The sequence below is a fragment of the Ascaphus truei genome, chromosome 17 (genome assembly GCF_040206685.1).
Source record: "Ascaphus truei isolate aAscTru1 chromosome 17, aAscTru1.hap1, whole genome shotgun sequence".
Lineage (NCBI taxonomy): Eukaryota > Metazoa > Chordata > Amphibia > Anura > Ascaphidae > Ascaphus > Ascaphus truei.
In genome coordinates this window covers 43506784-43520062 of record NC_134499.1, presented here as the reverse complement: position 1 = coordinate 43520062, position 13279 = coordinate 43506784, and the positions used below count along the sequence as shown (strand labels likewise).

Here is a 13279-nt window from a genome sequence, read left to right as displayed (position 1 = left end):
CAGGGTGCACGCCCTTTACTGCAACACACTCCAGGGTGCACACCCTTTACTGCAACACACTGCAGGGTGCACACCCTTTACTGCAACACACTGCAGGGTGCACACCCTTTACTGCAACACACTGCAGGGTGCACACCCTTTACTGCAACACACTGCAGGGTGCACACCCTTTACTGCAACACACTGCAGGGTGCACACCCTTTACTGCAACACACTGCAGGGTGCACACCCTTTACTTGGCAAAACATATAAGCAATATCGGGTTTTAGATGTGCTGTTATTGCCCAAATGAAACAGAGATAGCTGTATGCACAAACGCACAATTTAGCACTAGCTATAACAATGTGTTCCTTCATTGAAATAAGACTTGTTTCCAAGACCAGTGTTGCGAGGCATACAGCAAGGGCAGCCATCTCCAGTCCTCAAAGGCAACAGGTCAGGTATTAGGGATGTCTCTGCTTCAGCACAGGTGTCTCAGTCACCGACTGAGCCACTGGTAGAGCCACCTGTGCTGAAGCAGGGATATCCTGAAAACCTGACCTGTTGGTGGCCCTTGAGGACTGGAGTTGGCCGTCCCTGGTATACAGTATGCTCAAAAGCGATTTGGTGTTCCAGTTAATCAGTGCCGAGTATCACTTCGCTCTGATGCAATGTCCAGACTTGTCATATTATTGATTCTCCACACACAACAACACATTCTAACTCACTGAAACCCAACATTTCTAACTCACTGAAACCCAACATTTCTAACTCACTGAAACCCAACATTGCATTATCAGAAGCACTTCTTATTTCTTATACAGTGCTGCATAAAAGAACATATCTAACTCTTTCTAATATTTCAATTAAATTGAGGTTTAAGTGCCATATTTTGGCCAAAGTAATCCCAAGTCCGTCTCATTCCTTTGGTACCATGTCCTCTGTCTCACTTGTACAGCGGAAGTCTCTGACTTTGCATGCTGTGTTGGTCACTGGTGAGGGTTTAACATCTAATAACGGCAACATGCCTGTGCCTGGCAGTTCTTTATATTCTGGTGGCTGATCTTATCTTGACATTAATTTCTAATAGTTTAGCGTGCCTCATGCATGTGTTTGCTCACCCAGGCCTGTGCAGGGGGCACGCTGACATCATGCGGAAAAGGTGTCGGCAAAGAGACGCCATTATGTTAACAAGAAATGCAGAAAGTCACTTGGCACAAAGCGGCTTCGGAAATAGATACAGCACAGACATGATCCAAAGTGCGTCATTTCAACATCTTCGCCACTCGTTATTTAAACGGGAACCCCACTGCATTAATAACCCCTGGAAAATTGCCCCAAAAACGAAACTAAAATGTGAATCTTTGATTTATTATCATATAGAAGTTGTATTTATATTCACTGCATTACTTATTATCCAGTATCATTTTACAGCCTTTATTTTCTTGTTCAGAAAGGGCCAAATCAGTCCAAGTAAGCTACTTTGTGTTGGTGCCACTAACCGCGCTGCCGTAGCGTGTGTAGCCCCCTCGGCTGTGCTACTAGAATACACTGCTGAGCTAAAGCAAACGTCTGCCTAATGTAGAGAAAATAGTTGATGGCAACCGTTGTTATTTATCTTAATGTAATAGATTTATATGTGCCACAGATAAAACTCCCCACTTAATCATTCTGTGAATTCTTTAGCTGCCTCATCAGTAAATCACCTGTGGTTACAGACATTTTGCTGGAGACTTTCAATTAGTTAAAGTAGGTAACCGTGTCTAATGAATCATATAAAGCAATCACATTAAAAGAGAAAAGCAAACTTATTACATTAAGATTATGAAGCCATTTCTAGCTGAAGGTATTTGCTTTTGACACTAAATGGCATTTTGATAACTAAAACAAGCAACTTTAAATAGTTCTATACAGTATATTTAAAGCCAATAGAATTAACATTAGTCAGTAGCCACAGATACAGTAGTTTCTGCCTTTATTCCTAATACAATTAATTACATTGGAAGATTCCATGTTCCACGACAGCTTGGGGTGCACTTCTCTAAAGCTTGGGAGCTCTTGGCTGGTAGTAGGCGGCAGAAGCTAACGTGCTTTAGTGAATAATCCCCTTAGTTGTACTAACCAGTTCCTGAGTAAAGTCAGGGTAAAAGGTTTATTACCCAGATCTTGTCTCGGTCTCTAATCTATGGTATTGCATGTCCTGGGCAGGCAAGCGTGGGCGCCGCAGCAGTGCAGGATCGCTAGACAGCAATATGGAAGTAAGTAGGAAGCAACTGATATCTAGCTGGATGTGTGATATGCATTTTCAAACCTTTCTTTTACTTAAACACTTTTTGTTAGTCTGTATTCTGCTTGCCTCAGATAATATGCATGCCTGGGATATGCACACTGTATCTTAAAAAAAACAAACAGATAAACCAACACTTATCATTTGTGGAAACACGATTACTGCTTCTAGCCACCTGTAATTCCACTGTTCCCTGTAGCATGGTTAAACTATATATCATTTGTGCTTCTTTTACACTTTCATAAAGTGGTCTTTGTTTTACGACCTCTGGCTTGCTATTAACACTCTTCTCTTACTATCTTATATTTTGATAACGTTCTTGACGTCTCATGCTTATCTGCTAATAAGTGACTATAAGACTGCTAATTATACCACTATATTTACAGGAAAACGGAGAATGTGAATAGGTAGAATATGAGATGAGAAAATATATATGAAAATGAATTCAATGTGGATTTCATGAGATTTCATTCATCTTGAAACCATTACTATACACTGGTCATGTCTGTAACTTCAGCTGCATATCTCTGTGTGTTTGCCTTTGGTAGTCTGTGTCCCATTATTGCCTAATGACCGTCCCTTGCTTTAGAGTAATGTATACAGTAGGTATAGCAGTGGTAGAAGGATAGAGTAAGCTTAATATTGCTATAGTAGAAGCTGCAACTAATAAGAATACAAGTTACACAAATCAGAAGGCAGTTATGGTAGTTATTGTGGTGCTTGTTCTGCTATTTTTACAAAGCTTTTTATCTTTCCTAATGATAAAAAAAACTTGAAGTAATCTGACTATATTGGATACATGTTCAGTCAGTCAGGTTCTAGCTGGGGATCTATGTCAGCACATTTTGGTTTTAAAATAAACAAGTTGGTTGCAAATAGTGTAATTATTCTTCTATTTCTTTCTTTTTAGGGGTCCATCATTAGCAGCCCTCATATGCGGCGACGAGCTACGTCTACTCGGGAATGTCCATCTCGCCAGAGTATACCTAACTCTTCCTCCCTCTTAGGTTCTCTGTTTGGTAGCAAGAAAGGGAAACCATCTTCTCAAGGTCATTTGGTACCTGGCCCATCGCAGCAGCAGCAGCAGCATCCTACTCTAATCGCACATCAACAACACTCCACAAGTCATCATGCAGGACAAGCTGAAGGGCAAACACAGGCACAAGTGCATGCACAGCACTCACAGTATTGCCACATGCAGCAAAACCCACCACCTTACCATCACCATCATCACTACCACCCACCTCAGCACATTCAGCACCCACACCAATACCACCAACATGGACAGCATTCTCAATATGCTTCCCACACTCAGCATGCATCCCATGTCCAGCTCCCTCACACACCACATACCCACTCCACTCATCCACCACCATTGCCGCCTCCTCACTCTGGGCACTCTACTCATTCCCAGCATGCACAGCACCATCACCCTCAGCAAGCTCCTCCCACCTCTACAAGCACCAAGCCTAAACACAGCGGGATTAGCACAATCGTTTAGAGCTTTCCTTTTAATACAACTTCCAGCAGAATTGGGAGTCAGTGTGTCACTAATCGGGGAAACGAAGAATTTCATCTCACTGACCTTTGGAAGTTTATGAATATGTTTTCATATTAAACAGGAGAAATTAATCACAAAATTAAACTAAATGTTTTAGGAAAAATGTGTCATTATTTATTATTTTATCGGTGAGTAAAACCGATATCACATAGACCACAAAATGTAAAAAATAAATAAAAATATACATACATACATACATACATACATACATACATACATACATACATACAGAAACACAGGCAGTCCTTGGTTATCCAACGGAATCCATTCTGGAAGTAGCGCTGGATAGTGAAACCGTTGTAAAGAGAGTCCCATGTTAATCAGTGGCGGTGAGCGTTGGATAACACATTCCGGCGTAAAAAAACTGACCATAGGGTTGCAGTGTAAAGCGTTGGATCTGCCATTTGTAGTGAAGTGAAACGTTGGATAACGAGGACTACCTGTATATATATCATTCAGTTCAGTTGCATTCTTGCTATGTAAATGATACGCAAAACCCTTGCTCTTCTATGGTTAATATTAATACATAGAATATTATATTATTAAATGTACAGTATGTGTGTACACCTAGATATTCCGTATATATTGAATAATTGTACTAGGAAATAAAGCATTTCATTTTTCAAAGCTAGCAATATTGACTCACAAAGATTTTCACTTGATAAAAATAGTGTAGATTGCTGAAATAAAAACAACAAGAAAATGTAAAAGGTTACAATATTTTCCTAAAATTGTCATTTGCACTTAAGACCATCAAGTAATCCATTATTAAATGTGCCAATTGTTCTAGCATTTGCTGTAACGGTCATAGTTACATTTTGTTTGTATAAACTATAAAACCTTCTTATTCTATTAACAAAATGTAATACAGATCAGTTTTGCTCTTTTATTTCAGGTAAGCATAATCGTTAAGTACAGTACCTACATAATAGCTGAATAATGACCTTTTACTGATGGTTGTCTTAAAGTATTGGTTATACAAATTTTCGGACACTTTAAAGGCTGTAAGAACTGTGAATTTTCATTATCTACTTTTTATATACGTATACAATTTATAAACACATTAAAATAGTTCTGTGACGAGTGCATTCACGCAACACAAAGATCACGTACACTGGAACTAATCCCCATTGTCAGAATGTGTCGCCATCTTCATAACTTACTTTGGGTTTACAAAATATGATTGAGACATTTGAAATCTTTTATAGCAGAGAATGTATTTTACAACTTTTTTAGGAATGTTCTTTATCCTTATTTTAAAGTAGTCTTGTTTCTTTTAATTGGCAAGTTCTGCTGCAGAGATTTTAGTATAACAATGTAACCGCCCAGCAACTATATACATCTCATTCTGCCTCCAAAACTGTCTTCTGTTTGCATACGGTCCTTCAGTTGTGTGTAAGCTGTACCCGGAATTGTTATTCCTTGTTATGCATTGGGATGCACACAGTAAGTCAGTGTACTTTTTTTAATTTTTACATTGTCTGTCTTATAATCCAAATTACAGTATGCAGCTAACCTGCATTAACAACAAAATAACGATGTTCCTAACTGATTGTAGATCCTGGAAAAAGTCTGAGTAATTTGATACTTTTCATTGGAATGAGAAGGCTAAAACAGAATGGTTAACATTTTTTTCTATTCTTCCATTTGATATTTACCAAAACCAGCAGAACTGCATCTGTGCACTTTCTTTACCTCCACACAAATGAAGCCCTTTTCTTTTATTAACGTCCCTATTCTGTGTACCATTCGCAAGACACATGTTCTGTTTATCATTTCTGTTAATGATAACTTAACATAACATAATGAACATTGTACCTGTATTTAACCCCTGAGTTGCCAGAGGTGCAGAGCAATGCATTGCAGGCATATCTGGCAGCAAAGAGGATAACTCCTCCAAATGTTGTGTGTGTCTTGTACTTGGGCTCCGCGGAGAACCAGAGGCTCTGTTCCCTGCAGTCTGAAGAATGCTCTTCTAAGGGGAAGTAGAACCGTTTGCATGCATCTAATGTTAATATTATGAGGCTACATTCTAAATATTGTATATTTGCAAAATATATCAGTATTATTGTTAATATTAGCTGAAGTAAAGGGTTAACATATTTAAATATGTAGGCTTTTCTTCTTACCTCTGTACCTATAGTAGAGATTAAATGTAATTTATAGATTCTTCCAGGAAAGATAAACTGTTTTTGTTTTAAGTCTTCAATTACAGTTTATGGACAAATCCTCTGTTAACCCTAATGGAAAATATGATATATTGTTCAAATTAATTACAGTTTCTATCTTCTCAGTGTTTGCTCTCATTGTAGAATGAAATATATATTAACACAAAACAACACAAACATTGCTAACTAGAATTAGGAGAGTGAGAATGAGGTGTTACCATATTGTACACGGCGGCGATGCAATATCCTGGAAAGATCTGACGCTGAACAGGTTTATTTAGTGTGACAGAAGTAATTCATTCTAAGGTTAGATCACATCTTCTAACGGAAAACAGCGTTCTAATTCAATCTTCGTCGTCTATAAAGGAAATGCATACAAGGCGTCTCTTATACAAGTTATATGTAACAATAAAACATAGATCTTTCCTGGAATGACCAAATAATGTATACTGTATGTATTTTTTTTAAGTTAAGAATGAAGTGTACAACCATGTATAACAATAACAAATTACTCCTAATATAATGTACATGTATTATTGTATTGCAAAACCCTGAGCCTTCAGACACCCTGTGTAGAATGATTCCCGTTATGTTCGGCATGCAGCAGCAGCCTCTTGTTTCTTAAAGTAAGCTGAAATACAGTCAGCCGATATTTATATATTGAATCTGTAGATGTTGACTTGCGGTTCCATTGGAAGCTGTGTGTTTCCTGCACTTCAGCATGCATTTGCTATGTTTTCATTGTAAAATATCATTGCACTTCTTGCCTGCAAATAAAGAAGTGATTGTGTATTGTACATATAAACTGAAACCAGCTGCGAGATTACATGTTTGGGAGGGCCCCATATAGTGGATATAAGACCAAGTAGGAGTAATAGGTTACTGAAAATTGTACATACCGTGTAAATTACTATTCATATAGGTCTGCAGTCATTCTAAGGTTGCATAAAGTACAGTACCTGTCTCCTACTTGAGTCTTGACTTAAACATTGCATTATAATAAACTTAGAACTAGTTCTTGAAAGTAGACTGTTAAGAACCCTAAGAAATCACAAGAAGCTTCTGTTCTGATGGGGCTCAGTGCATTTTGTAACTAATGGAAGGAAAGGAGTGCTTTCATTTTAATATGCATTCTGGTTGTAAGTAGTAACAATCCCTATCAATGTACAACTATAACTGTGATCATGTGGACAACTTAAATAAACCATAAAAAGCCTATTATGTTTTTCTTGTGGCGTTACTGTATTTCTCATGAAACAAACAAAAGTATTTGAGCTCCATGAAGAAGTCAATAGAACAGTATCGGGAGTTTATTTCACATGTGATAATATAACAGATATAATGTCTGATCATGCACGTCGGTTATACATGACCTGAAATTAAATAAAAAGTCCAGGGTTAAAATAATTGAATAGCTTGTTAAACAAAACTCTTCCTCGTAGATTCCCACTGATGACAATTAATGGGTGAAAATCTTGGCGCCTCAGAGGTTCCTAGAGTGTTACTCTATATGTATATGTGTGTCTTTTTCTCTTGCAAAATATATATATGTATGTAATATATATATATATATATATATATATATATATATATATATATATATATATATATATATAAACACAGGGGGTGCCCAGTGCTACATCCAAATGACAAAACATACATGGTAATAATTACAAGAAATGATGCTTGAGTACTAATAACAATGCTAATGCTAATAATAAAATATGTTATTTTAGTTAGAAATTTTGGCCAAAACATCATAAGCTTGCACACCAAACGTCAAGGTAAACCATAATAAGTGCAAGTCCTACACTACACTGCATTTGTTCCCAATACCTCTGTATGAGGGGGAAGAACCATAATAGATTCATTACCTGCAGCAAGATGAGACAATCCACCATTAAAAAGGGGGATTTGACGTGAGCTCTGGGGGAGGTGCCAGTTTTGCCGGTATGTTTTGTCATTTGGACGTAGCACTGGGCACCCCCTGTGTATTCCTATATTCATGTGCCACAGCCCAGTTGCACTCTATGTGGCATTACATATAGTCAAGATTAGGAGGGTGTGGGCGTTTGAGCTTGCTTGGTTTGTGTGTTTAATATATATATATATATATATATACACACACACACACACACACACACACACACACACACACACACACGGCTTACATCAGGGTTGCGCAAATGGGGCTCGTGAGATTTTCTGGGGGGGTGCACAGTGTTTACAGAGGCCCCCGCGCTCTTCCCGAAGGCATTTAAATTAAATGCCGGGCAGCGGCGAAGACCTCTGTAAGGCCACGTCCCAAGTGAGCGCCGTGACGTCACACTCGCATGTAGCTGTGGCGATTCTTGTCCTGCAGGTAGACGCGACAGGGAGGTGTCGAGCGTGGCCGTGACATCACAGAGCTGATTCGCCCTCATTGGGGGAACCGCTCACGTGACCCGGCCATCGCACGGCAAAGACAAAAAAGTTTTGTCTCCGCAAGCAGCGCACCGGCCAACACTCACGCTCACGCGCACCATACACAATCACATTACCCTAAGGCTGCGGCTTCAGTGAGTGTGCACGCGTTGGCGCACCTGGTGGCGCGTCCTGTTTCTGCAGCCATCAGTGGACTTCTGAGTGCTCGCGACGGGGGGGGGGCATGTTGGGTGCGCGGCTATGACGTCAAGCACTGGTTCGCCCTCATTGGCTGAACCGCCGCCGTTACGTAGCCGTCGCGCCAAAAGAAACATTTCTTGTCTTTTGGAAATGTGGCCGTGCCATTGCGCTTTGTGCATGTGCGCACGCACTGACTGGGGCCGCGTTCACTAGGGACGAGGCCTAATGTGATTCGTCGAACCACTCTTGAGCGCAAGCAGCCTGGACGCGGCCTAAAGTCCCTTACCTTGGCCCAGGCGGCTTCTGGCGATGTGTCATAACGTGACGTCAGAACGCCGGAGGCAAGGTAAGCAGGGGGAGAGCCGGAAGGGAAGAAAGATTGCGCACCCCTGCCTTACATGATGGCCTTCATTACAGTGGTGTAACTACCGGGCCGCTAAACCCTGCAATGTGGCGGTGACCCGAGAGCGTATGGGGGCCCTGGAGTAGGGCACGAGGTCGGACTTACCTTCCTCTCTGCGGGGTGGGACCTGGGGGCGGGGCCTTGCTGAGGGGGCGGGGCCTTCCCTGCACACAGTCCCTCCTCCCCCTGCCTGTTCCCTGCCCCAGTTTGTCTCACAGCTCGGGGGACCAGAGTATGCTTAGTACTAACCCCTCCCCCCCCCCTCAGGTGAAAGAGTGTGTGACTGTTATGATTGTGTGTTTTGTGACTGAGTGTGGGGGGGAGAGTAAGAAAGGGGGTGAGGGGGGGCTGTTAGAGGGACTAAGAGTAAAGTGTGTGTATGTGGGGGGGGGGGAACCCTGACGGGAACCCTGGAAGAAACTACATTTATTTTGTGTTTTTTGTTTAGGACCTTTCAAGTTTTCTTCAGGGCGGGGGGGGGGGGGGGGGGGGCAAATGCAGTCGGCCTCTGCACCTGTCTCTGCCCCTGCTTTAGTAGCCATTTGTAAACAAGCACTAACTTGTAATTATGCCATAAGACCAAAAAAAACTAGTTTACTTTATTATAAGATTCAAATAAAATCCCATTCACCCATTCCACTATCTGGCAAATCAAACGTAATGTATTTAATAAAATGCCTTGTGCACAAACATTTTACCCATGCCTGGTATAAATAATAAAATAGTACTGATTCCAATATAATGTATAAATGTCATTTAAAGCTGCAGTTCAGGCTCCCGTTTTTTTTTTTTTATCTTCAATAGTTTCATGTGGGCAATCTCTAATTACCTGAACAACTGCATAGCTGCAAAGTTTGGCGACATCTTTAAATATGGGGAATGTAAATCGTTACTATAGGAACAAGCATGCTTGTTAAAATAGAAAACAAGAAAATTGGTCTTTCAAAGTTGTTGTTTTTTAAACAGAAAATGCTAAAAGTATTTTTTCTTACTACAGAACTGATTTATTAAAAAAAACACATGCAGGATATTGCATGAACTGCAGCTTTAAATCGTGCCATGTTTGAGGAATTCTGGGAAGCGACTGTTTTCTGTGGCATTTTGGAGAACCACATGCATTCATCTTTAAAAAGAATCGTTCGACAAAGTGTATATAATAAAGCCATGGGAAAACCTGCTCTTCATTCCAGTGTCGTCTTGTGATGGTTTTTGCAGTTGTGTGGAAAGATTTTCCTATCCCCTGTTGTTTTTGCAAAAGGCCATATCAATTAATTGAGCAAGTCTTTTCTTCACCGCCAGCAAGTTCCTGTCAATTTACAGAATGAAAACACACACATTTAGCTTTAATATAATTCTTTCACTGTAAGGATATACATGTTATTGTAAGATTTGCTTTTTTCCAAAGTAATGTTTACAAAGATCATTTTCTATTGGTGAATAAATATATTTTATTTAAAAAATGATGTCTGATCCTAATCATTTATATGTGAGTATTATGAAGCATGAAACAATAATACAAAATACCATTGCTAATTTGATTCTAGAAAATAACCAGTGTTGTTAAAGAACCTGCAGCTGCAGTGGGAGGTGTGTTTTGTTCACATTATTAGCTATTTTCTCTCTCGCAGTTTGTGCTGATCAATTATAGCATGAACTGTAACAAAGAGTGTTTCAGCAAAAGAGGTTTTCATGCATTGATTTTATTTCTCAGAGATAAAAAGCTGTTATGCTTTGAAAAGCCTTCATATGTAAGCATATCTGTCGTGTGTATACTGTATATACACCGTGTTCAGGAAAAGAGAAACAACTTACATTTTTCATCATATTTTATATATTTCTCGCTCAATCCCAGGAAAATATGCGCAATTGTAGGTCTGATGCAGATTAGCACTATATAAGAAGCACAATGTAGACAATCAACTGATGTTAACCAAATGGTAGCAGATACACGGCGGGAGGTTCTTTTAATTAAACGAGAAATAGGATTACTTGGAAGCAGATATGGCTCAGGGGTTTCTTAATCCGTTATGTGAGGGAGGGAGGTTAACCAGTGTAGAAAAGAGGTGTGAGTTATCCTTTATGCTACTTGTAATTCTGTGGTTTGTTGATCTAGGAATATGATGGAGTTTTTGGTGATTGGATGAAGTATAAGCAGGGATTTATTTGTGCATGCGGACAGAAGCGGATTCCCCACAAGGCTGACTAGACCCTAAGACCCCTCTGCCCTGCTCCTCACAGCCGCCCTCAGACCCCCTACTCCACAGCTCCCCTTCTCCTCAGCCCCACCCCTCCTCCACCTCAGCCCCCACCTCCTCAGCCCTTTCCTCTCCCTCTGACCCCTCCCTCACAGCCCCACTCATTCTTCTACTCAAAGCCCTCTCCTCCTCCTCCTCCTCACAGCCCCCCTCCTCCCCTTCACAGCCCCACTCATTCTTCTACTCAAAGCCCTCTTCTTCTCCTCCTCCTCCCTCACAGCCCCCCTCCTCCCCTTCACAGCCCCACTCATTCTTCTACTGAAAGCCCTCTTCTTCTCCTCCTCCCTCACAGCCCCCCTCCTCCCCTTCACAGCCCCACTCATTCTTCTACTGAAAGCCCTCTTCTTCTCCTCCTCCCTCACAGCCCCCCTCCTCCCCTTCACAGCCCCACTCATTCTTCTACTCAAAGCCCTCTTCTTCTCCTCCTCCTCCCTCACAGCCCCCCTCCTCCCCTTCACAGCCCCACTCATTCTTCTACTCAAAGCCCTCTTCTCCTCCTCACAGCTCCCCCTTCTCCCCTTCTCAGCCCCCTTCCTCACAGCTCCCCTTCTCCTCCCCTTCTCAGCCCCCTTCCTCACAGCTCCCCTTCTCCTCCCCCTCTCAGGCCCCTTCCTCACAGCTCCCCTTCTCCTCCTCACAGCCCTCTTCTCCTTCCCCTCCTCACTATCCAAAGCTACTTTCCTGGACGAATTCTGTGGAAAACCGATGACCGACTATACGTCTATCTAATTATGTACATTACAGCAAACATTACTGGACAGTAGTGCCCGGGCTGGAGGAGTTGAAGGGACAATGTGAAGCTGAGGGGCTATAACCCAGCCAGGGCATTAATGCCATTTTCTATGTGAATTATTAATGTAATAGTTTAAATGGATGTGTCGTATGAATTTGTTCCAACAATAATAAAATAAATCCCTGCTCTGCAGAACTTAGTCTATTATTGGTTGCACAGGACGCCAATGGGAGATCGAATGCATTTCCCAAGGTCACAAGGAGCTAACACTTTAATTTGAACCAGCCTGCCCTGCTTTAAAAGTAATTGGTTACAGACTCCGGTATTCACTGAGCCATTCCTTCAAAGTTCAGGTATGGTCTCCACGGAATCAACGTTCAAACCCTGCGGAGGGATTAAAGCTGTGTTGCAATGTCCAGTGGGATTTTCTGGGACTCACATGAGACCGAGCCCCCAACAACAGATAAGGAATTAATAATATATATTTATATACATAAGGACTTGTTAAAGCTGGAAACTGGGCTTAGCCAGCCAGTATGGTAGTCAGAAACTGCTGTGTAGTCAGTCTCCTAAAGAGGAGCAGGTTTTTATTTTATGATTTGGTTTTCTTAAAGGTACAGTGTACCTAATATTTAGTTGTTTTGTGGAGAATAAACCACTGCAGTTAAGCTTTACCCTTTGTCTAAGCGTCTTACTGACCCTGCCGTGAGGCCGTCCTGCCACAATGTTACAATAAAGTAATAATATCTTTATTCACAATTCTATTTTTGTCTTTTCTGGAGCTGGTATACATTTCTTCTGGAGAGGTCTATTTTTTTTTTTTTTTAAATATATACATTATAGTGGCACTTCAGTAAAAATAGTATCTTGCCTGGCTGCAAACTGCTGGGGACTGGAATACAGAAAAGATTAAAGCAGGCACTTCCGGACTTCGAAAAGTAACAAACATTTCACTATGTAATAAAGGACACATTACCCCCTTCAGTATATAATGTGGCCGGGCTGAATGATCTCTCTGTGTATGCAACATTAGTTCTGTTTGAAACTTTTTGTGATTCGTACTGTGTTTATTCACGCAGACTGTGATTTTAATAAACGTGTTATTTTAGAAGCGGAAAATGTTGCAGAATACGATGAGATCACAATTTTCGCGTGATTTGACATGTACAATACTGCAGCTACTAGAATAGGTCCCGTTAAGTCAGTGCAATTCACACATGCCATATTTAACAAATTGCATCATATAATATTTAAAAAAAACATCATAATAGCTTCAAATTCTACCCCTG

General features: G+C 40.9%; 1 protein-coding gene across 8 annotated transcripts in view; it reads left to right on the top strand.

The window, feature by feature from the left end:
- Nucleotides 1-7211, top strand: part of IQSEC1 (IQ motif and Sec7 domain ArfGEF 1) — a 435749-nt gene extending 428538 nt beyond the window's left edge. For 7 of the 8 annotated variants that reach the window (XM_075574981.1, XM_075574980.1, XM_075574986.1 and 4 more), the window contains 2 exons: nucleotides 2188-2237; nucleotides 3177-7211. In XM_075574981.1, the coding sequence (XP_075431096.1) occupies nucleotides 2188-2237; nucleotides 3177-3767 (641 nt within the window). In that variant the 3' untranslated portion in view covers nucleotides 3768-7211. The remainder of the gene's footprint in view (nucleotides 1-2187; nucleotides 2238-3176) is intronic. The other variant, XM_075574982.1, reaches the window with a different exon arrangement.
- The last annotated feature ends 6068 nt before the right edge of the window (nucleotides 7212-13279 follow it).